The sequence below is a fragment of the Herpailurus yagouaroundi genome, unplaced genomic scaffold (assembly GCF_014898765.1).
Source record: "Herpailurus yagouaroundi ecotype Mexico unplaced genomic scaffold, PumYag 184, whole genome shotgun sequence".
Classification (NCBI taxonomy): domain Eukaryota; kingdom Metazoa; phylum Chordata; class Mammalia; order Carnivora; family Felidae; genus Herpailurus; species Herpailurus yagouaroundi.
The window spans coordinates 31,509,233-31,533,620 of record NW_024412415.1 but is presented as its reverse complement, the minus strand read 5'-3'; the positions used below and the strand labels follow the sequence as shown (position 1 = coordinate 31,533,620).

Sequence of the window (24,388 nt, the reverse complement as noted above, 5' to 3'; positions counted from 1 at the left end):
GGAAGGAAGGAAGGAAGGAAGGAAGGAAGGAAGGAAGGAAGGAAGGAAGGAAGTCTAACTTGGGCCCAGAGTGCTCCTTATAAACCAAGCACCCCACTCCTGTCCTTGTGTTCCTGCTCCCCAGGACGACTCTGCACCCTGGAACAGGCTCCTCTCCCCAACACTCCCTGGAGACACACACACACACACATACACACACACACACCACAACCTCCTGACCAGCTCCTGTGATGCAGCCCCACTGTCACCCCAGCAAACCCCCTACCTTCCCCCCAGCATCTTCAGTGCTGCTCAAAACCACAACCACCTGAAAACAGCCTATCGCCTCTTTCATGGAACCCCAGAGCTCAGGAAGACCAGACAGCTGGTAGCCAGCCTCCTATTTTTTTTACAGAGGAGGAAACAAAGGCCCAGAGGGGGGCAATGGGTAGCCCAATGTCACACAGCATGCCAAGATTAAACTTTGTCTCCTGGGACTTGTCCCCTTAGCTCAGGTCTGGACAAGGCCGAGTTGGGTTGCGGGGCTGGGGGTAGCGGTGGATGGAGCCTAGAGAACCCCCTGGAGCAAAAGAGACTAGCTCCTAGGGCCAGAGAATCGCTGGGCCCCGGGGACCCGGAGAGAGCCGCTCTCATTTTACAGGTAGGGAGTCTCAGTCCCACAGAGAGAAAGCCACCGTCACTGGATCCCACAGCTACTTGGCTGCATGGAGGCAGGAATCTGTTTTCCTGAATCCTAAGTGGCTGTCCCACTCCAGCCCTTCAGGTGGCTCTGAAGGGTCCTGAGCCACAGAGCAGGCAGAGCTAAGCCCCTCCCATATCCATACCCAAATACCTGGCACCCACCAGCGCTCCCCGGACTTTTGCCTTTGCCAAGTCACTTCCTAAAAGTCACGGGGCTTGGGTTCTGTGCTGGGTCCAGCAGGGGCTACTGGAAGAGGGGTCCGCAACTCTGAAGCCCCTTGCAGGGAGGGGAGAGGAGGAGCTACAAGGGCCCAAAACTCCGGTCCCTCAACACACCTGCTCTTCAGCCAGGCCTGGCCCCCCAGGGACTTCAGACCCACCCCCTCCTCAAAGGAAGGGTCTGTCCTCGCTGCTGCAGGCCTCAGGCTGGACCCAAGCAGCCCCTGGACTGAGGGGGAGAAGTAGTAGAAGGGTCAGTCACCCTGCCATGAGACCCAGGTCCTTCCAGCCAGAGCCAGGCTTGGAGCTCGTGGCAAGGAGAACAGGAATGGGACAGTGGAGACAGACGGCCCCAAGCAGCTCCGGCCACGCCAGGTTGACCATCCCCTCCAACACAAACACTGGGCCCCTGGCTCTGCAGGAAGGGGGCATTTTTCAGAGATGACATCAGCTCTTAACGTTTCACGTTTCTTACCTACCTCAGCCCAGAGAGCAGGGTCCCCAGAGCCCCCAGCTTGCTGAGGCAGGCACCAGCCCTGGTGCAAACAGCAGAGCACTGACCTCGGACACCACAGCAGTCCACGCCCAGCAGAGATGGCCGCTCCAGTGGCTGTCCACGCGGCCTGCCCACCCCGAGGACATGGCCCTACCTGGGCACTGCACGACAGATGCAAGAGAAGATATCAAACTCCCAGTTCCCTAAACACACCTCGGGGCCTTCGCTCAGGCTGTTCTCTCTGTCCGTTCCCATGCCTTCCCTGTTCCATGCCACCTAGCCAACACCTCTGCAGCCTTCAAGTGTCATGTCCAATGTCCCCTCTCCTGTGAAGCCAGCCCCACCTCCGTGAGCCTCCACAGTGTCCTATTTTTCCATCAGAGCCCTGAGCCCTCAGTACAGTATTTAGAACCACCTCACTTTCCCTCTCCTTCCCGGCCTTTCTCCCCAGACATGGAGCTCGTGGAGGGCACAGGCCAAGTCCTGTGCCACTCAGCCAGAAAGAGGTTCATCGTCAACCACAGAGGGCTACGAGGCAGCCAGCTGAGAGAGCCCCACAGAGGCTCAGTTAAAGGCGGGGGAACTGGAAGTGAACGAGGTGAAGGGAATCACACTGGGGGACCTGGGCAGCCGGGATGGGAAGCCACAGGGGCTGGGCCTCCAGGGTTTTCCAGCAACAGTTCTGGTTGAGTGAGCGAGGGAGTGAAGGTTCCAGACAGAGGAGGCGAGGTAGAAAAACCAACTTCACCTTCTGCCATGAATTCTCTCTGGCAGCAGGGAGAGGTGGACACAGATGCCTGCAAATGCTGATTCCCATCACGCCACCCCCACCGGGAGCTTCGTAGGCGAAAGGTGTGTGGAACGTGGTGCATCAGGCCCAGAAGGGGCCAGAGGGCACGGGTCTCTGCCCCTCTGCCCTGAGAGGGGGCTGACTCCCTGCCCCAGGGCCCAGGGCCAAGCTGCCCCTGCTGCTGACTCAGGCCCCACTGGCCAGCTCAGCATTCCTGCCCTCCCCACTGAATGGGGCTATTGAAGCTCTTTGTAGAGGGAGGTGAGGCCGCTGACCACACCCCCAACCAGAGCCTTCGCTATGCTCTGGGCTCTGCTCTCAGGGGCAACACAGGCCCTGGGTTCAGTCCGGGAGCACTCTGGCTGCCGCTGCTACTCTGAGGGTGTCTGGCACCCACAACGATCCCAGGTAACCTGGCCAGGCTGCACCAGAGCGGGGATCCCAGTGGGAGGGCATCGCCCTGATCCTCAGGACTGGAGGCCCTGGGACAGCAACCCTGCTCGTGATCCCCAGCTTGGGGAGAGGTCTGTGCCTCTGCACACGCCACGGTATATAGGTGGGGGTGCTGCAGGGGCTCTGGGGGCTGTCTCGCCTCCCCCACCGAGTGGAGCTTCCCTAAGGCAGCAGTGGTCTTCCCATGCAATCAGGGCCTCTCACAGGGTATGGGCTGGGTATCCCCCGTCAGATGGGGAGCAGGGGTGGTTTGGAGCCTTGCGCCTCAGACCCGGAGCCCCCCCAAGCCCAGTGTCCATCTCCTCCTTTATCAGACCTGGTGTTCAGCCTCAGCCTCTGCTGGTGGCTCCCAGCAGGGCAAGGGCCCAGCTCTCTAGAGAGAGCCAACGCCTCTCTATATAGAGCAGCCCCGCCTTGTCCCATCTTCCTCCCCTCCTGACCTTTGCCCCCCCCCCAACCTGGGACCTGCCCCCCCCCGCCCCAGCCCTGGCTGCTTTTTCAGGAATGGGGGAGGGCCGGGTGCCATGAAGCCAGTGCGGGCTGTCCCACTTTGGTGGGTGCTACTGCTGGTGTCCAGGCTGGGGGCCACCAGGAAGGGATCCCCAGAAGAGGCCTCCTTCTACTATGGAACCTTCCCACTTGGTATGTCCATTCCTCTGTTGGTCTGTCCGTCTGTCTGTCAGCTTGCCCACCTTGGGCTGGCTTGCCAGAGAGTTTGGTGTTTTCATTTCCCGACAGGTAGGATGGGAACAGTAACTCCGTATTGTTGTTCTAAAATAAATGAATCTCCGAACAGATTTCTTTAAGCTTACTATACAGGCAGCAAACGTTAATCACAGCTAAAACTGTGCAAATTAAGTGTTTTAAATGCATTATGTCTGCCCTCGCCCTGACCCATAGGTTCCCACTCGTAGGGAGCCGGGGGCAGGCGGCTGGGGAGGGGGCCTGCCCCGTGGCTGAGGACGAACAGCCCAGAGTCCAGGTGCTGGGTGGGGAGTGGGAAGGGGCCCAGGGCCCAGTTTGAGGTCTCTACTTGCAGGCTTCTCGTGGGGCACGGGCAGTTCTGCCTTCCAGACAGAGGGAGCCTGGGACCAGGATGGGAAAGGGCCCAGCATTTGGGATGCCTTCACTCACAGTGGGAAGGGAAAGGTGCTTGGGGATGAGACAGCAGATGTGGCTTGTGATGGTTACTACAAAGTGCAGGTGAGTGATGAGTGTGTGCGCAGGTGAGTACGCACCTGAGAGGTGGACAGTGACACATTGGGGAGCCCGGAGGACAATGTCAACCTAGTGTTCTGTTAAACACCCCCTAGTCCACTGCAGGAAAAAGAGGTGGGGCTGTTGGTGGCTGGGGATTGGGGGGCAGGGGATGTGCAAGAGGTGGGAGGGTAGACGTTGGAGGAAAGGATAGCAGGGCCCCACCTGAGCCAGGGCCTTAGTCCAAGTGATGGACAGCTGAAAGGCTGATGCCATGACCCTGGGGTCTACAGACCACAGTAGCCTGAGCCCTTGGTCTCTGCTTGTGAATTGGCCCCGTGGAGGGGGTCCCTCTGCCCAGGACCCACTTTTCCTCTCTGGGCCGACTTCTTGGGGGACTCATCACCCAAGTTTATTAGGAACACCCCAATTGACATCTCACAGCATCCCCATATCCTGCATTTATTTGACTCTTGGCATATCCCCAGGAGAAAGGGGGCAGGTGCTTTCACACCCATTGTATGAATGAGGAGGAGTGAGCATGGGGGGGAGGGGGGCAGCGTGAGCCCCGCCCCAGAGTCCTAGGTGACCACTCCCCACCTGGCGCCCCTGTCTGCACAGGAGGACGTCGTTCTGCTGAGGGAGCTGCATGTGAACCACTATCGATTCTCCCTGTCTTGGCCTCGGCTCCTGCCCACAGGCATCCGAGGTGAGACAGGGCAGACCCTCCCAAGCCCAAGTGCAGGTCCTTTTGGCCATGTCGGCTTTGAGGGGACACTACAGAGTGCTGGGGAGGGAGAGCAGCCTGGAACATGGCTTCTCTGGCAGCAGCCATTACAGGTTCTGCAGGCAGCTGGGCTCCCGTGTCGTACCAGACCCAGAATCGGGCCGGCTGGGGGTGATTTCGGGCCCAAGAAAGGCCACAGGGCCCAGGAGCACTGTGCTTCAGAAGGCCAACGCCCCCTTATTTCACCTTCAGCTGACAAGGTGAACAAGAGGGGAGTCAAGTTTTACAGCGACTTCATCGACGCCCTCCTCAAGAGCAACATCACCCCCATCGTGACCTTGCACCACTGGGATCTCCCGCAGGTGAGGCTAATGCAGCCCAGACGGAGGCCCAGGGGGCTCCGCTCAGCACGGGGGGCCTGATTTGGGGACTGGGGTTGGCAAGGTGGGGGCAGAGGCTGGGGTCTGGACTGGGAGATGGGGAGGAGTGAAGAAGCCTGACCCGCCCATGGAGGACGTCGGGCTGGTTTAACTGATATTTGTAACAGGCGATGAGGGCAGATTTCAATGTTTTCCAAAAACATTTGGCCTAAAAACAACAAACCAAACTAAAAAGAAACCTCTTTTGAGTAAGATTTGATGATGTGGCATAATTAATGTACTTGTCTGAGCTGGTATCATAGGAGTACAGCCCCCCAAGCCATTTCTGTTAAGTCTCAACCTCACTGCCAGACCTCACTCTTCAAGCAATTCTTTCCTTCATTCCACAAGGCCCCTGGGAGAGGAGCCGTGTGTGTCACTCTCTGTGACACAGGTCATAGGAGGTCAGAGAACAGAGATATGGCCTCAGGGAGATGTTGGGAAGAGGCGGGGGTCCCATCACTGCTTCAAAGTGCTGGGCGTGGGGTGGAAGGGGTGCTCTGGTTTGAGGGAGCTTGGCAAGTGATGGGGTTAAGAGTTTGGGGAGCAAGCAGGAGGAGGAGGGATGGAGGTTTGGAGGGCGTAGCTTGGGACCAGGCCCCGGAGGCCTTGACTGCCGAGCTAAGGCGACTGGGATCATTCTGCAGGAAGGGGAGCCACCAGAGACCTCTATGCTGGGACTGGGGCCATGGAGCAGACTTCAGGGAGATAAACCGGAAGCCTCACGCCAGCTTCTTCCCCCGCTTTCACTAACCTAGCCCTTTAGCATCCCCTCAAACCCACGAGGCAATCTCAGTGGAATGATGCATCTTGGGAAAATCCCACCTTCACAAGCAGATGCCTTTGGTTGGAAGAGAGTCTTCCACTGAAGAAGGCAGAGCCCATCCTCACAATAGAGCTTCTATGGTTTCTGACATCCGCACGGCCCTCAAAATCCTAATCAGAGGTTCCATGTCCTGCATCATCTCTTATTTCTTCTGAATGTGTATTCGAGGTTCTTTTCCCAGTATCAGACCTCTCCCCTTTGGCCGGTTTCCTTAAATATTCAATCTATCACGTTCCTTCCAAGCGGGAGAGTCTCACAGCTTCTCTGTCCCTTCCCTCTTGTTTGTTATAAGGTGTGACATGTCCCCACACTGATGTTGCCTCATGGTTCATTGCTGGCCACCATCCTCAAGTTGTCACATCCAAGGTCCCCCATCTTTGCTCTCCGTTGCTCTAAACAGCCTCTGTGGTTGTCATCCCCCTTGTTTCTCCCACGAGCATGGCCTATCGACTCCAAAAGTCTTTTCCGGAGACAGATCCTTGGGGCACCTGCTTCTCTCTCCACCAGCTGCTCCAGGTCAAGTACGGCGGGTGGCAGAATGTGAGCATGGCCAACTACTTCCGTGATTATGCCGATCTGTGCTTTGAGGCCTTTGGGGACCGGGTGAAGCACTGGATCACTTTCAGTGACCCTCGGGTAAGCAGGGCCCTTCTCCAGGGGGGAAGCCCCGCATCCCAGACCATGGCGCTCCTGCTCCTTCTCACAGGCCCTGTGGGCCCCACTTGCCGCCCCTGTAGACGATGGCAGAAAAAGGCTATGAGACGGGCCACCACGCTCCCGGCTTGCAACTCCACGGCACGGGCCTGTACAAGGCGGCACACCATATCATTAAGGTGAGGTGGGTCCTTGTGGGAGTGAAGGTGGGGTTCAAGGCAGAGGAACAACCCTCAGTATCGGCTCGGCCTACCCCAGGGGTCTGAGCCTGAGCTCCGTCATCTGCGGTTCCAGCATATTCCACCACACCTTCGCACCACTCACTTGCATCCCATGAGGATTTATGGAGGGAGTGCCCGGTCATCCAGTGCTGGGCACTTGCCGAGACAATAGAGTGGCTGCTCCCTAGAGCTTACAATCCAGTCAAGGGGATGGAGCGCATGCATGTGAAAACTTGTCACCTACATGTCTAAACAGCCTTGAGAGGACTGGTGACAGGAAGAAGGGGCGGGACACCAGTGAACCAGGGGCTAAAGTCTTCAATGAATGAGCGGCAGTAACTGGAGGTTGAAGGACAACGGTAAGGAGTTAGGAGTGTTTGTCTCAGAGCATGGACTTCAAAGGACCTGGGATTTTGGAAGGAGAAATAGTTTGGAAGCAGCAGGAAGGAGCAAGGCAGACACTACCCTAAGGCATGCGACGTGTGAGGGGAAAGCTGGCGTCTTCTTGGAAGAGCTGCATTGGGGATGTTCTTTGGGGCAGCCAAGCTCAGTAAGGGCACGGGAGTGAAGGAGACAGAGGAGACGCTGGGGTGACTCAGGTATTACAAGGCTGCTGGAGAGGCTTTAGAAGGGGGAGGGACTGGGTCACACTGTAGGACACATAGGAGGGTACAGGCAATGTTGCCTAGGGAACAGGGGTGTGAGGCATGACAGGATGGTCCCAGTGGACTCTCAGTGGAAGGGGACAATCTGATCAAGCAGGAAGCCAAGGGGCCCCTCAGTGACATACTAGACTCTCAAATTCCTGTCAGGGAGAGAACTTTCTCATTCCTTCTACACTTGGCATATGAGTCCTTAAACTGTGGATACTCGAAGGGCAGAGCTCTGAAGGCATCAGTGGGTCACCGGCAAGAGAGTATGGAGAGAAGGCATGTCAGCACATTTTCAATTCTAGTCTTAAGACTGTTCCAGATGTTTGGTATTTTCCTAACTTCCTGAGCAACTCTGGGAAAGGTATTGCCTAGTTAACCACAGAGAACGAGTAGGAACAACACGAGGAGCCTTAGCAAAAATCTTAGAAACAAGAAATATCACAAAGAGGTGGTTTGTGTGTTCGTGCCAGGGTGAGACCGAGTTTCTCTATAGAACAAAGGAAACACGTGTGTCTGGAGGTCGGAAGAAGGGAGACAAGGGATTGGGATAATCAAGGCTGGACCCAGGGAAAACATGGGACTCTCAGTCAAATCGGATCCCTAGTCAGGACAGAGGGAGACGTGCGCCAGCCAGGCACCTCTGATGCACCCCTCTGTTTTCAGGCCCACGCCCAAGCCTGGCATTCCTACAACAGCACGTGGCGCGGCAAGCAGCGAGGTGAGCCTCACCACCCACATGCTAGGAACATACCCCCCACAGGGCGATACCCTTCACCCCTGCCACCACCTGCCCTTTTTTTTTTTTTTTTTTTGAGAGAGCGAGAGAGTGAGGGAGAGGGGCATAGGGAGAGAGAGAGAGAGAGAGAGAGAGAAAGAAAGAGAGAGAGAGAGTGTCTTAAACAGGCTCCATATTCCCAGTGCGGAGCCCAACGTGAGGCTCGATCCCACAACCACGGGACAATGACCTGAGCCAAAATCGAAGGGTCGGAAGCTCAACAAACTGAGCCACCCAGGCGCCCCTCCCCTGTCTTTTCTTTTAAGGTCTGGTGGGGATCTCATTAAACTGCGATTGGGGGGAGCCCATGGACATCAATAGCCCCAAAGACATAGAAGCTGCCGAGAGATACCTACAGTTCTGCCTGGGCTGGTTTGCCAACCCCATCTATGCCGGCGACTACCCCCAAGTCATGAAGGACCGGATCGGTGAGCCACATCACACTTTAGTTCCAGGCACCACAGCAACAGTACTGAGCCCAAGTGAAGGGGTGGAGAGGCGGGAGACAGGGGTGGAGGAACACGCTGGGCTTGGGTGAGGCACTCAAGGGGTAGCCCAGCCCCCAAGGAACTGAGAAATGGTTTTTTGAGCTGGGGGGAGGGGAGGAAGGACACATCCCCAGACGTGGAGATTGGGAGTTTCAGAACCCAGGGGGAAACACAGCAATTTTCTGGGCTGCTTTCTTTTGCGTTCTGCCGTCCTGCCTCTTTCTCCCCACTCCACTCCATCTCATTTTAAGTGAAGTAAGAGAGAGAGGTCAAAGACACAGTCACGGGCAGTGTTGGTTCTATTACTTGAGGAATGCTTTCCAAGCTCTGGTTTCCACAGTGTCTGAGAAGAGAATAAAGACACATAGAGCTCCCAAGGCTGAATCAACTTGGGGGCTTTTAAGTGCCATATAACAGAAAACGCCAACTAAAATGGCTTGAAAAGTAGGGGATTTATCATCCCAGGTACTGAGTCCAGAAAAGGGTGATCCAGGGCCGGGTACTCCTGCCTTCAGGGATGTCTTTGTGGACCAAGGCTCATTCCATCTTTGACTCTGGCACCTTAGCCAGCCCATCAATGCTCCTATCAGCCACAAAATGGCTGCGGAAGCTCCAGGCATCATGTCTTCCCACATCACATCTTTCCAGAAAAACGGAAATAGCTCCAGCATACCCATTTTTTAAGAACAAGGAAAATCTCCCCAGAAAACAACCTCCACTCACAACCAACTTCCCTACAAGGGATGTCCTCAAGGGATGGAACTGTCACATGCCCCAGGAAATGCCTTAGACCACCAGGACCTCAGAGGCTGGGGAAGCCAGGACTCTCATAAAGGATATGGCCCCTTGGAAGAGGATGTGGAAGAGGATAAGAAAGAAGACAGGCCTGGCGCTACTGACTTGGGGGGCAGCCAATCGTGTCTGGCCACACGAATCTAAAAGTATTATCTGTTTATTTAGAGGTATCGGTCTGCGTGCACCTAAAAAAAGAGACAAGGTTAAGATTGTAGGTTACAATCTCACACGGCAAGGCTATTTTGGATGTTTGACTAAGAGAGAACTGTCGACATTTCAAAATTGTCTCTTTCTAAGGCACCGCTTATCAGACTTACCTGGAATAGGAGCAGATTCTAATTCTGACTCTGCCGCTAACCGGTGAGCGGTTCTGGGCACGGTGTCTCACCTCTTCGGCTGTCATCTTTATCATCTGAAAAGGAAAGATTACACAAATAATCTCTAAAAATCCCTTGGCAATAACTAGGTCCGTGACACATCTATCTATGCCCATGTGTTTGAAATCCCGAGAAGGATTTCCTCAAGGTGCACAAGGAAAAGCCCTCAGGACGGGGCGGGCACCCCGCTTTGCAGGCACAGCCCGTCATTCACACGGCACATTCACTCTCGGGACCCTCGGAGGCCGTAGCGGGAGCCACAGCAGGATGGCACTAAAGGAGCCGAATTATTGCTCATAGGACAGTTCTTGGGCTTAAGGCCAGTAATTCCAGATGCCGTCCTCTCCAATTCTGTGGTAACTCTAATGGAAACCGGGCTGAGTTTTTCCTTGTATGATGTGTACGGAAGGATTCTCTGAGCAGTCCATGTTTTCTTTAGTGAAAGCATTCTGCCAGAAAACTTGTACACAAATTACTTCCAGGCATCTCATAAGCGCAATAAATATGTGAACAAAAGTACTTCTAGGCCAGTGCTGTCCAACAGAACTTCCAGTGATGATGGAGAGAAGTTCTGTATCTGTGACTTCTGATACGAGAGTCTGGAGTCATTTGTGTCTATTTAAATTCAAATTTTTAAAAAATTAAAAACGTAGTCCTTCAGTGTGACTGACCCAGAGATACAGTCACACTGGCCATAGTCCAATGGCCACAAGTAGCCAGTGGCTACTGTATTAGACGGTCCAGAGACAATGCCTTGTGGTTTTTCTCAAGTTACTGAATGTAACTGAAAAAAACACGCTAAGATCATAAAGGTATTTAATAATACAAGCTTTTCACCCATTTAAAAACCAATAGCCTCTTTGGAAACATTTTTATGGTTCTATTTTACAACTCATACCAATGTTAGTCTTCTTTATTCATTTAAAACCCCTTTTTTTTTTTTTTGCATACGTTCTACAGAGACACGCAGGTTTCAAATTTTTTAAAGTACAAGAGAGTACAGGCAGACAGCCTCTCCTCTGTTGTCCTGCCCGCCACTCCCTTCCAGTGTATTCGATAAACTTCTATCACCTAAAAAAAAAAAAAGAAAAAAAGAGAGAGTAAAAAGTGAGAAGTCAAGCTTCCCTCCCTCCCTCTCCTCATTGCTTCCAACCCCTAGGAGGAAGCATACTTCCAGAGATGGATTGTGCCCATGTGGGCAAAAACACTGCTGCTCTGTGTGTGTAGTTGTTAAACACAATTCTTTGCATCTTCCACTTTAAACATGTGTCCTGGCATTCTTTCCATGTTGGCAATAGTGCTGGTATATAGTCATCATTCTGTGACTTCACAGAGCTGTACGGTTATAGATTTATTTAAACAGTCTCTCGAGAGACATTTGTTTGCAATCTTTTGCTACTCAATCTACAATGAAGATCCGTGTATACATCCTTTTACACGTGCAAGTAAAAGGTAGGATGAACAGATATGGAAATGATCAGGGAAAGGACCTATCTTTCTCCAAGTTAAAAAAAAATTTTTTTTAACACTTATTCATTTTTTGAGAGGCAGAGAGACAGGGAGACAGAGAATCCGAAGCAGGCTCCAGGCTCTGAGCTGTCAGCACAAGGCCCGATGCAGGGCTTGAACTCATGAACTGCGAGATCATGACCTGAACCAAAGTCAGATGCTTAACCGACTGAGCCACCCAGGCACCCCTCCTTTTACAGTTTTAAATGGTAGGGCAAAATTTCCTGACACAGAGGTCGTACCAGCTTACACTGCAACAGTACATGAATGTGACCATATGTCCCCACCCATGGCCCGCACCACCAATGACCTTCCACATCTCTTCCCAGAGGCAAGCAAAGTTACCAATTTTGTATTTAAGAATATAGGCATCTAAGGCCACATTTTTCCATATAGCCACAATGTTGCCTGCATACCACTTACTGAGTAATCTATGGAACATATCACTTTAAATTTTTTTTAATTTATTTTGAGAGAGAGAGAAAGAGAAACCATGAATGAGGGAGGGGCAGAGAGAGAGAATTCCAAGCGAGCTCTGTGCTGACACAGTGCAGACGCGGGGCTCTAACCCACAAACTGAGATCATGAGCCAAAATCAAGAGTCAGACGCTTAACCAACTGAGCCACCCAGGCGCCCCTGAAAATATAGCTTTTGCGCAATATAAACTTTAAAAATTTTGAATAGTATTCAAATGTTAAAATTCCAGCTTAAAAGGCTAAGGTTATATTTTCCATACAAATGAGTCCCAAAGGCCGGGATCTGGACGGCAGCTTTTATGTCAACGTGCCACTATGATCGTGGTAGGAACAGCAAAAGAATCGTGAGAAAGTAAAACTTGGTGAATTTCTATTTTTCTCTCTCAATAGGGAAAAAGAGTGCAGAGCAAGGCCTGGACATGTCAAGGTTACCGGTGTTCTCGCTCCAAGAGAAGAGCTACATCAAAGGCACATCTGATTTCTTGGGATTAGGTCACTTTACCACTCGGTACATCACAGAAAGGAACTACCCCTCCCGCCAGGGGCCCAGCTACCACAATGACCGTGACTTAGTAGAGCTGGTTGACCCCAACTGGCCTGACCTGGGGTCGACGTGGCCACAGTCTGTGCCATGGGGGTTTAGGAGGCTTCTCCACTTCGCTCAGGTGATTATCACATTCGGCTATTTCACGGGCACTTTTTACCCCAATTCATGATCTTACAGCTTAGGCCCAGGGGCCTACATTTTAGTTTAAGTTTTTATTTTAATTCCAATTAGTCAGAGTGCCTACATCTTCAAGTTAATAAAACAAGCTCAGTTAGTTGTTCTTCAGAGGCCACCAGATCCGGGCTTTACAGATTATGAGTTACCGCTTCAACGTATGTCCCTGTGGCTACAAATTCTCATCCCACGTTTATTTTGCTGCCCCTTCTCACTTGAAATATGTGAGAAAGAACACAGCCTGAGGTATATTTTCTCTACAATGATGCTGATTGAGAAATGTAGTCTTTCGTATGAACTTTGTCCTGTCTACACTCACCTCCAAGTAAATGTGTAAACTGGCATCCACTAAATGCTATACACACTCGATTAGAATAGAGCAGGTTTGACTAAGTGCTCGCATGTGCCTCAGACTCAGAAACCCAATTGGAGGTCAGAATTTTTAAGATATTCCTTACTATGACTCACTTTCAGACTCAATACGGCAACCCTCCCATCTATGTGACAGAAAATGGAGCATCTCAAAAACTACACTGTACTCAATTATGTGATGAGTGGAGAATTCAGTACCTTAAAGGCTACATAAACGAAATGCTAAAAGGTGAGCTATAGACCAACACTGTCTTCACAAATTTTCTGTTTAACTTGGACAGAATTTGATAACACACGTGACCGACTGAAGCTTGTTTCTGAATCTCATAAATGAATGCATTTAAAATTATCTTCACAGTGTTATGTTTCCAAGTAAATGAAATATATTAAAAATGGAACAAAATGTCTTTGCAGCTATAAAAGATGGTGTTAATATCAAAGGGTATACTTCCTGGTCTTTGTTGGATAAGTTTGAATGGGAGAAAGGATATTCAGATAGATACGGATTCTACTATGTCGAATTTAACAACAGAAATAAGCCACGCTATCCAAAGGCATCAGTTCAATATTACCAGAAGATTATCACCGCCAATGGGTTTCCCAATCGAAGAGAGGTAGGGCAAATTATTGAGGTTGCTTGTTCTAGACTGCATTTTTAAATAATCTCTACACCCAGGGTGGGGTTCAAACTCACAACCCCAAGATCATGAGTCGGAGGCTCTTCCGACTGAGCCAGCCAGGTGCCCCTCACTTGTTCTAGATTTTGGAAGAGCTAAGCAGCTTGGGTGAGGAGGGTGGTGAGACTCCCTCCTCCCTTCATCCATGGAGAACAGGGTTTTGTGGGCCTTTGTCTCTTCCCCTAACTTGTGCCACCTCTTTGCTCATTTGCTTAGAATGGAGTAAACCTGCCTTAAAATTAAATCCTAACTTTAAAATTTGTTTTTGTAACATTTATTCATTTTTGTGAAAGAGACAGAGCATGAGCGGGGAAGGAGCAGAGAGAGAGGGAGACACAGAATCCGAAGCAGGCTCCAGGCTCTGAGCCCCATGCGGGGCTTGAACTCACAGAGTACGAGATCATGACCTGAGCAGAAGTTGGACGCCCAACCAACTGAGCCACCCAGACACCCCAAATCCTAACTTTTAAAATTCAGTCCTAACTCGCAGAGCGCGAAGGGCAAACTAGTTATGTAGGAATCCTGAATGTTTTAGGTTATGACAGTCAGTAGAGACTTGTAGTTAAATGATCTAAATGTTATATTTTAATGCAAACAAATACTGCCTATTTACTCTTCAACATATGTGAAAACAGTTACAGTAAATAATAGTAAAATAAATGTATAATGACCACACAACTTTCACTTCTTTTCCCACTAGTTCCTAAGTGAGATTAAAAATAATTCATCTTAATATTAATAATCCTTTAAAACCTACCAAACATTTTCAGTAACCTACAAATGTTTCTACCAGCTAAGTTGCTATCGATGACAGGCAATTAAAATGGGAATTTAGAATGTCTTCATGAAGAAAATTTCTAAAAAGAAATCTCACTTGTTTACCAACATTCTTTTAGGATGAGCCCACTGGCAACATAAAGAAGCAGTGACTGATAGGCATTCACTAGTCTGGTGTTTCTAGAAAAGCGCTAGATTGTAAACTCCTCAAGAATAAAGACTTTTTTTTTTTTTTTTACTCCCTCACAAAGATGCACATAGGTATTCAATAAATATTAACTAAACTTCAGGCAGATTTAAATGTCTTAATCCTACACTATTTTAAAACTGATTTCAGGGGCATATGGGTGGCCCAGTCAGTTAAGTGTCTGACTCTTAATTTCAGCTCAGGTCAAGATCTCATGGTCTTGAGATAGATGGAGCCCACGTTGGGATCTTCGGCTGGGCACGAAGCCTGCTTAAGATTTTCTCCCTCTCCCTCTCCCTCTGCTCCTCCCTCATTCATGGGCTCTCTCTCAAAAAAAAAAAACAAAAACAAAAACAAGATTTCAAACTGCAAAAAATTAGTCTAAGATGACATTACTTACCTAGTGGATTTTTATTAGGTGGAAAGTTGGTATCTCAAAGCCTTGGAAACTTGTGCAATCAACAATCAGATGCTTGCTGCAGGTGAGTATATTTTAATTCTTCCCTTTGACAACTAAGGCACATGATTATACATATAATGATGTTACCAAAACCTCAAAACGTGGATCTACGTGAAGTCAATCTTTCCAAAACACACAATTAAAAATGAATTTTTTCCTTCACTTTGAAGCAATGTCAAATTTCTATTTTATAAGAATTTCAAATATTTTAAAAATCTACCAGAAAAGAGAAATATTTTATCCACTCTAGTTTTATTTTTCTGAATCATACTGTCAATTTATAAACTTATTTTTGTTATAGTGGGCTTTGTGGAAGGAGGGAAAAATGGAACCATATTCAAATAGAATAAACATCGAAAAGTCAAAGAACACTCCAGATTTTATATTCACTAATTCAGCAAGTAATTATTAAGCACTCACTATTAGCTAGGGGGTGTTGTAACTAGAATACAGCAATAAATAAAACAAGGTCCCTGACTTCATGGAAGGCATGGTTCCCAAGGTTCAGAGATGTGGAATAACAAAGACACATCTACACATCAACAAGGCCAGCACAGATCATTTGTTTCTTTGAATTCGGTCTTTCTCTATGAGGGCAATCAGAGAAATATACTTCCTGTTTTAACAAACGCATCTTTAATGTAGTATCAGAGGTGGAAAGTGCTAGACCAAACAAATCCTACCAATTCAGCTACTTTCATAGCTGTTTTATACCACTGTGCCCTGCTCCCATCTGAATAACCAGGTAATATTAAGGATGTATATTCCTTTAAACCAAAATAAACGTATTTAATCACCTAGACATATGATGTAGAATTTACTGCTGAGCCTATGAAATCAGTGGGAGCAGGGTCTGTGCCTTATTTATCTCCGTAGCCAGGGTGCCTGGCACAAAACCTACAGTAGGAATTACATACATGTTCATTAATATAATCACGTATGTGAAATACACTATTATTCAACTCTTCAAGATACTTACTTAACAGTGCAAGAATTCCCACAAAAATATGGCAACTCCTCCACCTCTTAAGATACATCTTTGAATAACATCTTTGAAAGGTTGGGAGACATTTGCCAAGGATTTTTCTTTCATAAATCCCCCCAGTGAAAATTACAGAAACCAGGGAACATGGCTGTCAATATTCTCACATTAATTTATGGTAAGTGCAAGTATAACACACATTTAGACTTTATTCCAGTACCTATGGAAGAACCAAATGTAGGCAATCTTTATTCCATATTTTTGGAAGGATATTACAAAGCCCTCACGTAATTTTTTTTAAATAACATTTTATAATGTTAAGAGAACCATGTTCTCTTTTATAGCAAGTGAGATTAATTACAAAGCTTGATGATGCCATTTTCCAAGTTTTCCCCAATGCAGGGGAATCTTTCCAGATGAAGCTATATTCGCTAAAATGACGACACTCTCATTTGTGGTGTTCTCTCTCCCGTTTCAGAGCCGTTACTAAGTCACATGCAGATGGTGACGGAGATTGTGGTACCTACAGTCTGCACGCTTTGCATACTAATCTCCGCAGTTCTCCTGATGCTCCTCCTTCAGAGCCAGAGCTGAGACAGGGTTACCCATTTTATAGATCCATCTTTCGTAAAGAATCCTCTGGACATTCCTCCTTTTTCTGCCTTGAAGGTTTATATACATTTCTGGTTTCAGGCTCTGTGATAATGGGGTTTTTTTGTTGTTGTTTTGTTTTGGCTTGTGCTAGGATTTAAAAATTAGAAAATAAAAATAAGCATGAATGAAGTAAAAATCACCTGTCAGAGTCAATGTTAATATTTTGCTGTCTATTATGCATCTACTTTCACTTTACAAAAAAGGAATCATAGTGCACAAATTATTTTGTTACTTGATTTTTTTTTCCTTTTAAAAATCTGTCCAGTAATATTACTTTCATGTGGAAATAACTGCCATCTTAGCACTGTCCTACACAGGATGGACAGTCAATCATCTGCACATAACAATCCCTTCAGGTTCTAAATTCTATCAAGCAACCAGGGAAACGCATTAGGTGGGTACCAAGTAAATGAGCACGTACACTTTTCGGAGATAAACTTTCTTCCACTAAACGTAATTAACTTCATTGTAGTACCTTAAAGAAATATGTCTAATATCTTCTCTGTGCCTAGATATTGTTTTGTTTTGTTTTTTTAATAAAGGTCCATTTTACTCTTAACTAAGCTAAATTGATAGAATTAAACAATATTTATTTGGAGACAAAACACGGCTTAAGAAAGAATAAGAGACATTTTATTCACTACCTGATTCTATTGTTTCTAAAACACAAAAACAGTAAGACAGTAGAAACTGCTATTGCATTAATTTTCTTGGTTAATATTATCTTAAACATTTTAAAAGGGTGTTTACATCTGGGGCTTAGTCCTACAACTGGGCTGGGGTAGATATGTTTTTAATAGAACTCTGCTTTCAACATCAATCGATAGGCTCCTTCAGGGTTTTTCTCTCACATCAATGTTTTTGAAATCAAACTCTCTACTATACATAGAGATTTAAAATGCAAAGACATTACCACTCAAAAATTTGTTTTTGTTTCTCTGGTTTCAAGATTAATCTGGCTTACTGACTACAGAAGGTAAAAAAAAAAATTAAAGACCTGCATTGCTCAATAACATCTGATAAGCCTTTTACATGATTACTGAAAAATAATCCATATTCCAAATGTATTAAATCAATACTTCTGTTGAAGAAAGAACTAAAACATAAGATACTTAATACACTACAAAGTATTTGGAGAACAAAAAGCGAACATACTACCTTACAGAGGACTCCATTGGCACACTTCACTTGAAACGCACCTGGCTGCAGGTGACCATGTTAGTATAGAACATCCTTTCTTCCAGGCTACCATTTAATGTTAATTCAGAAACATCTGTAACCAGATAGAGATCAGAATTGCTTACCAGCCTGCTGGCTTTTCTACCATATACACTGCTGAATTTTATAATAATCAAGAGGTAATATGAATGGCATGTGTCTTCTATTTTGAATTTAGGGGACAAAAACCAGCATGGACAATTCTTTTAAACGGTAAACTTTGATGCACTGAAAACATGACTAAAGAAAATACAAAGCAGACTTGTTTTAATTCTATATTTTTCAATTAGCAATAATAGCACCTCAGACAAATCTCACTGGCTATGATACTGCCACTTCACAAAGCTTAATTCTCTTTTTAATTTGGGAACATACTGCTCTATTTTTGTGCCTCATCCACTATAGTTCAACTCTTTTTTCCAATCTTAACATATATTTTGGAAAACAATTTCTACTTGAGATTTCTAGTCTTAGGGCCAGGCAAATATGCACTTTTTTTCTCTACTGAAGACTGTTGTATTTCAAAAACAAATGCAATTAACATTTAGATGAGCTTATGTTCACTTTCTTGTGGGTCAACATTTTGGTTTCCATTATTCCCACCATGATCAACAATCATCTGCAGAGTACCCACAGGGCGAGCAGCACTCTCCCAGACACTGTTGTTCGCTCCCGTTCACCCCAAATCATTATTTTCTTCCCGACATTTCTTCTCTCTTAGGTCTTCCTGATTTTGATCTCAATGTTTTACTCAACAGTATCACAGTATTAGATATCTTGAAAAGCTAGTATTGGACCTAAGTGCTCAGTTCAGTCCAATGAAGCAGAAAGCCTAACCTCTTAAATGCATATAATCTTTGGCAAAAAATAAATCATGACTGAGCTTTAATATTTACAACTGGGGCTTTGTATGAATAGCCCGTGACTTACAAATGAGGGTGTCCTTCACCAGTGGGTCTTGCTTTGGGCTGGAGGTGACAGAATAATTTCTAGACAAACACATCAGGAATATACAATGGGTAGAAGAGGTTATAAAATTCTAGCCAAAATGGAGTATGTGAGTGGTTTTCCAAGCACACAAATATAGGATTTCATAAGAATTCTTTATTTTCATAGGAGTCACTGGACCAAGTATTTATTCATAAATTGTTTTAACTCATTCAAAATAACTTTCACTCCTTTTTGAAGTAATCTGCATCAAAAAGACTCTAGAAGATACGTTCACTCTACTTCACTTATCCAGCATCATTGAAAAAAGGTGTTTAATCTTGCATGAATTTCCTCATAAAACATGTTTAATCTTTATGTAATAAAATTTATTTAAAACAGCATTTTCCAAAACGTATCACATATGTTCACAGCTTTAAAACTTTCTTTTTAATCATAAAATATAGATCTTTTTAAACAACACTTGCAGTTAAAACAAAATGCTTCAATTGGTGGTTCTCAAACTAGTTGCACAATGGAATCACCCGGAGAATTTTTTTAAAAAGTCACTGCTGTCCAGGCGGTAGCTCCAAAGATTCTGACTTACTTGGTCTTGGTATTAAGACTTTAAAACCTCCTTAAGTGATTTTAATGTTCACCTAAAGCTGGGAACCACCCCTGCCCTCACCATGCCACACCTGAGGGTTAAAATTTTATTGTATCCTTCCAGACCTTTTCTTATGCCTCTGTCTCCATATTTTTTCCAGGCTTTTAATACTATAAACAATACCACACTTAATAAGGTTGTGCATAGGTCTTCTTGCACATGTCTGGTTTTATGTATGGAATAAATCCCTACTAAAAAAACTGCTGGGCCAAAAATTGTATTTTAAAATATTGGCGGATATCACCCTCCACAGAAGCTATGCAAACTTCTACTTCAATCGGCAATGTGTGAGGTTGACCGCCTGCCTGTTCACATCCTCGCCAGTACCGTGATAACAAATTTTTTGATCTTTGCTTATCTGACAGGCAAAAGATGGTATCTCTATAATATAAATATGCATTTCTCTTATCATAAGTGGGCCTGGGCAGCTTTCATTCTCAAGATGACATCTGAATTTCCTCTTTGGCAAACTGTTCATCTTACTTGCATTTTTCTATTGAGTTATTAACATATTTTTCTTACTGATTTGAAAGTTCTTTATGTAGTAGGCAATGTAGCCTTTTTTCCGAACATGAGCTGCAAATTAATCTTCCTTGTTTATCATTTGTTTTGCCTCTGGTATTTTTCTGTCATGCTGCAACTTTTCTAATTTTATATGGTTGATTTTCAAGCTTTATACCCTCCAGGTTTCATATCACACTTAGAAAAGACAGGATGATTTTAACTGATGGTTCTCAGGAAAATTTTTCCATTTCTTTAGGGCTTTTACTATTCAGCCATATGAACAGAGAAGTTTCCATCATGCTTGAATCAAAAAATATTTGGGGGAGAATAAACCTTTCATGGAAACAATTTTGCAAGGTATCAATCTAGAACTATTTGTAGAGTTCTGTAGTTCAATAACCAGCACTGGTTGACTACAGGCTTCTGAAATCTTTTCAGATGGTCTTAAAACTATCAGATATGATTTTAGATAATCACTGCAATATCTGAATGAAGCCTTTTAAATCTACACAAAGAGAGGACAGAATCTTGCAATCCACATACTTGAAAATAACAATTTCACAGGTGCTTACTAAAGGAGGAATACCTGGAGCTGACTTATTACACCAAGGGCTCAAACCCATTCTCTGACTGATGTGGACCATCTATGACAGAACATTAGAAAGCTCGAGGCGCCTAGGAACCTAGGTGGCTCAGTCAGTTAAGTATCCGACTCTGGATTTCGGCACAGGTCATGATCTTACAGCTCGTGAGATGGAGCCCTGCATCTGGCTCTGCGCTGATCTCACGGAGCCTGCTTGAGATTCTCTCTCTCTCTCTCTCTCTCTCTCTCTTTCTCTCTCTCTGCCCCTCCCATGCTCACACGTGCTTGCCCCCTCTCAAAAATAAATACACATTAAAAAAAAAAAAATCTCAGGGCACCTGGGTAGCTCAGTCGGTTAAACGTTCAACTCTTGGTTTTGACTCAGAAATGATCTCATGGTTTCACAAGTTCGAGCCTTGCGCTGGGGCTCTGCACTGGCAGCACAGAGCCTGCTTGGGACTCTCTCTCTCGGCCCCTCCCCTGCTTGTGCTCTCTCTCAAAAATAAATAAATAAACAAAAAATTCTCAACCTTTTCCCAGCACTCCCAGAGAAGACATCAGGGTAGAAATATCATCACTGAGAGAGTGCACAAAAGTGTGAAGTATGAGCTAGCATTTCAACCTTCTCATCTATTTTTGCTCCTTGTATCCCTATTGCTTGACCTCTTTTAATAAAAGTTCCTCTATCCAGGATGAGAAAAAGCACTCTCCCGTGATTTTTTTCCCCCAGAAAAAATACATTTTACACCTAGAGTTCAGGAAAATTATTTAAAACTGGGCACAAGAGCTACGATAATGTGCCAGTAAAGATTCAGTTTATTTTCTACTGGAATTTATCTGAATAGATTACAAACCATCTTTACCAGGTTTGTGGAAACTCAGATGGTCTACAGGTGCACTGTCACTCAGCTGCCAAACTGTTTTCACCTTCTTCTGACCACCACTGATTTCCACTTTCCATTTCTGTGGCTTCTCACTAAGGAAAGAAGAAACATCAGAGGGAAAAAAAAAGCCCCAGTTATTTCCTTCCTTCCTTTTATACTCACAATTAGTGAAGTCCTCATGTGAGAGGCACTGAGAAAGAAGAGATGAACAGGTCGCAACTCTAAATTTCGGGGTTTGAGTCTGAACTACCTACAGGACACTGAAGTTGGGGATTTACACCTAATTTAGAAACATGGATCTGAAGCTCAGGAGAAGCTAGCAATGGGAGTTATGAATTCTCATTAGCCCAGAGGAATTGAGGCTTTGAGTGTGAGTCCAATCACCCAGGGAAGACGGAAAGCAAGAAGAAAAGAAGGCAGAAGGTGGAGTTCTGGTGAAAAGCCACACAAAAAGCAGGCAGAGGAAGACCCTGAAGAGAGAACTCCTCTCGGTCTTGGAGGGGGACCAGAGAGGCGGAATTAACCTTAACACAGAACGTTGTGTCACGGAAATGAAGAAACGGGACGGAGATCCAAGAAAGGAATAGTGTTAAATGCCAAAGAGCCTTCTAAGTGCTTACTCATCAGGAGAAAGAATTGGGGGGCCAGCTGATTACACCAGGGGCTAAAGCACACTCTTTTACTGGCAAGTTGTCCACTGGATTTGGTAATTAGAAGGCCACCAGTGATCTCGGCCAGAGCAGTTTCAAGGAATGACAGGGTTTGGCTATGCGGGAACAAAATGGAGGATAAAAACAGAGTGGCTTCAGTATGAGAGAAATTTCAAGCACATTACCCGTTGAGGGAAGAGCCGAGGAACCTATCATTTGACACAGCCTGAGTCCATGTGGATGGCCAATCTGTCACCTTAGCCTCACAGTCCCATACCTCCCCAATCCCAAACCCTCTCATTCCTCACAGGCATATCCTCGACTTGTCATCATTACCCCGATCACTTTCTTCCCAATCTGTCACTTCCCTTCTGCCTACACTTTCTGCCCTATACAGTGAAGGAATTACAAGTTGAGAGAAAAATGAAAGACTAGAGGCCCAATGGTAGAAAAAGAGAAGACAAAAGGTCTGGGAGAGGAGAGAGGGTGAACTCTACCAGATGGCAGTCAAAGAGCAGGACAGAGATGATTAAGGTTGCAGAGGTGGAGCACAGCTCTTGGTCACGAGACCCCCAGGGAAAGGACAGAGGAGTTGCCCAGGAATTATGGCCAGACTTAAAGTATAATTTAATTATTAAGTTGCTGACCTTTGATATAAGCTTTTTACAGCAGTTGGTCTGACTGGCAGCTGAAAAATGTGTTGCTCGTCAAGAGGATTTTGTTTGTAGTATTTTATGCAGGATCTAAAACAAACAGAAAACAACAAAAAAAGAACCTCTTCTGGAAAAAAAAAAATGTCCCTTGGAGATAAAGGCTTTCTGGTCATCTAAAGCTCATAAGAGAAACATTTCACCCAGTACCACTAACCAAAACAACAGCAGAAGAATAATTTCAGGGCCACAACAGTAAACAAAAAACCAATGCCTCCTCCCCCCCACAACAAAAAAGTTAGGTTGTTTTTTATTTTGAAAGGGTATCTCAATTTTTTTTTCAATTTGTAAAAATTAATAGAAGGCCTATTAAGTTAAGCCAAAGTAAAGGCCTAACTAAGTGGGGGAGGAAGTGGTATCAGAAAAAGAAAACCAGTAAGAATCAAAAGAGAGACAAAGATACAGCCTCCATGGTTTTCAGATTCTGGGGAATTAAAGAGTTAACTCATTTACACTCTTCATCTTTAATGAAAATAAATGTTAGATTCTGTAAACAATAATAATTTCAAATATTTCCCTTTACAACTGAGGCAAATTCTAAATTCGGGAAAGGCAATGGTACATTTCCTTCCACAGGGAATAAGAAACCCAGTCCATCCACTGGATGGCTCACTCATTTCGACCGTGAGGCTTCAAATACACATAAGACACCGGCAACCCATGTAGGAGGCTCATTCCAAACTGTTTCTAGCCAAACTGATCAGCAGAATCTCTAAAATTACAGCAGTGCTATTGGCAGAAGTCGGATAATAGTATTTGGTTTCGTTCAATTACCACTGGAGGTCTAGCAATGATTACTTTGGCCCAAATGTATAAGGCTATAAAGAAAAGAAGAAGGAAATATTCATGAAGCACCCGTTAGGTGTCAGGTACTTTAGACACATTACATCATTTCATCCTGACGACAAACACTTCAAGTTATTAGTTCCTGTTTACAGATAAGAAAATAAGATGCAGCGAAAGGAAACTTCCTCAGAAAGTCCCAAAATGCTAGAGCCAAGTATCAAACCTGAGTCCTTCTGAATCCAAAGCCTTTCCTTCCTCTGACAGGGGCTCAGAACCATTCTGCTACTGTGAAGATAGGGTGTACAGATTCTACCCAAACTGATAATAATAACTGCACACATTTTGGCCCCACCTATTTCATAAGAGACTACATTTTTATGTGGAAGGAACAAGAGCAATACTTACTGTGTTAAAGCAAAGAGGAGCTCATGTTGGGGTTTAATGAAAAGCATGCAACTGACTAATATTTCTAGAATATGGTGGAGTTTTTGAACACGACACACCTGTTCTTGTATATCTACTGATGGAGTTATGAAATATTCCTGGAACAGAAAACAGCAAAATAAGGAGTTAAAGAGCACGAGCAATCTTGGGGCGCTTGGGTGGCTCAGTCATTTAAGTGTCCAACTCTTGGTTTCGGCTCAGGTCATTGTCTCACGACTCCTGGGTTCTAGCCCCGCAGTGACAGTACGGAGCCTGCTTGGGATTCTGTCTCCCTCCCTCTCTGCCCCTCCCCTGCTCATACTCTCTGTCTGTCTTAAAAATAAATAAACATTAAAAAAAAAAGAAGAAGGGGGCGCCTGGGTGGCGCAGTCGGTTAAGCGTCCGACTTCAGCCAGGTCACGATCTCACGGTCCGTGAGTTCGAGCCCC

The 24,388-nt window shown here is 45.9% G+C and overlaps 2 protein-coding genes and 1 pseudogene across 9 annotated transcripts in view; 1 reads left to right on the top strand and 2 right to left on the bottom strand.

Annotated features, from left to right (window-relative positions):
• Positions 1-2,478: 2,478 nt before the first annotated feature.
• LCTL (lactase like) lies at positions 2,479-16,550 on the top strand. 2 transcript variants are annotated; one of them, XM_040493051.1, is made up of 14 exons: positions 2,479-2,594; positions 3,142-3,281; positions 3,679-3,842; positions 4,458-4,545; positions 4,816-4,925; positions 6,316-6,444; positions 6,546-6,641; positions 8,000-8,054; positions 8,378-8,539; positions 12,148-12,422; positions 12,953-13,079; positions 13,265-13,464; positions 14,910-14,973; positions 16,412-16,550. In XM_040493051.1, the coding sequence occupies exons 2-14, from the start codon at positions 3,164-3,166 to the stop codon at positions 16,525-16,527; spliced, it is 1,704 nt and encodes a 567-aa protein (XP_040348985.1). In that variant the 5' UTR covers positions 2,479-2,594; positions 3,142-3,163; the 3' UTR covers positions 16,528-16,550. The 2 variants fall into 2 exon arrangements, with proteins under 2 accessions (XP_040348985.1, XP_040348986.1); XM_040493052.1 differs by having other exon boundaries at positions 3,124-3,281.
• Positions 14,969-24,388, bottom strand: part of ZWILCH (zwilch kinetochore protein) — a 38,143-nt gene continuing 28,723 nt past the window's right edge. For 2 of the 7 annotated variants that reach the window (XM_040493046.1, XM_040493048.1), the window contains 5 exons: positions 23,922-24,058; positions 22,668-22,763; positions 21,350-21,462; positions 17,746-17,860; positions 14,969-16,674 (listed from right to left, as the gene is read on the bottom strand). In XM_040493046.1, the coding sequence (XP_040348980.1) occupies positions 17,772-17,860; positions 21,350-21,462; positions 22,668-22,763; positions 23,922-24,058 (435 nt within the window). In that variant the 3' untranslated portion in view covers positions 14,969-16,674; positions 17,746-17,771. Of the gene's footprint in view, positions 16,675-17,745; positions 17,861-21,340; positions 21,463-21,496; positions 22,137-22,667; positions 22,764-23,921; positions 24,059-24,388 lie in introns of those variants that run through there. The other 5 variants (XM_040493047.1, XM_040493050.1, XM_040493045.1 and 2 more) reach the window with 4 other exon arrangements.
• Positions 18,033-18,152, bottom strand: LOC121042166 (uncharacterized; annotated as a pseudogene).

What these genes read in the sequence shown, in the direction of transcription:
- LCTL (XM_040493051.1), top strand. Translation starts at nt 3,164, where the DNA reads ATGAAGCCAGTGCGGGCTGTCCCACTTTGGTGGGTGCTACTGCTGGTG. An exon ending in GTGGCGCGGCAAGCAGCGAG is followed by an intron (nt 8,055 to 8,377) that starts GTGAGCCTCACC and finishes TTTTCTTTTAAG; the next exon opens with GTCTGGTGGGGATCTCATTA. An exon ending in CAATCAGATGCTTGCTGCAG is followed by an intron (nt 14,974 to 16,411) that starts GTGAGTATATTT and finishes CTCCCGTTTCAG; the next exon opens with AGCCGTTACTAAGTCACATG.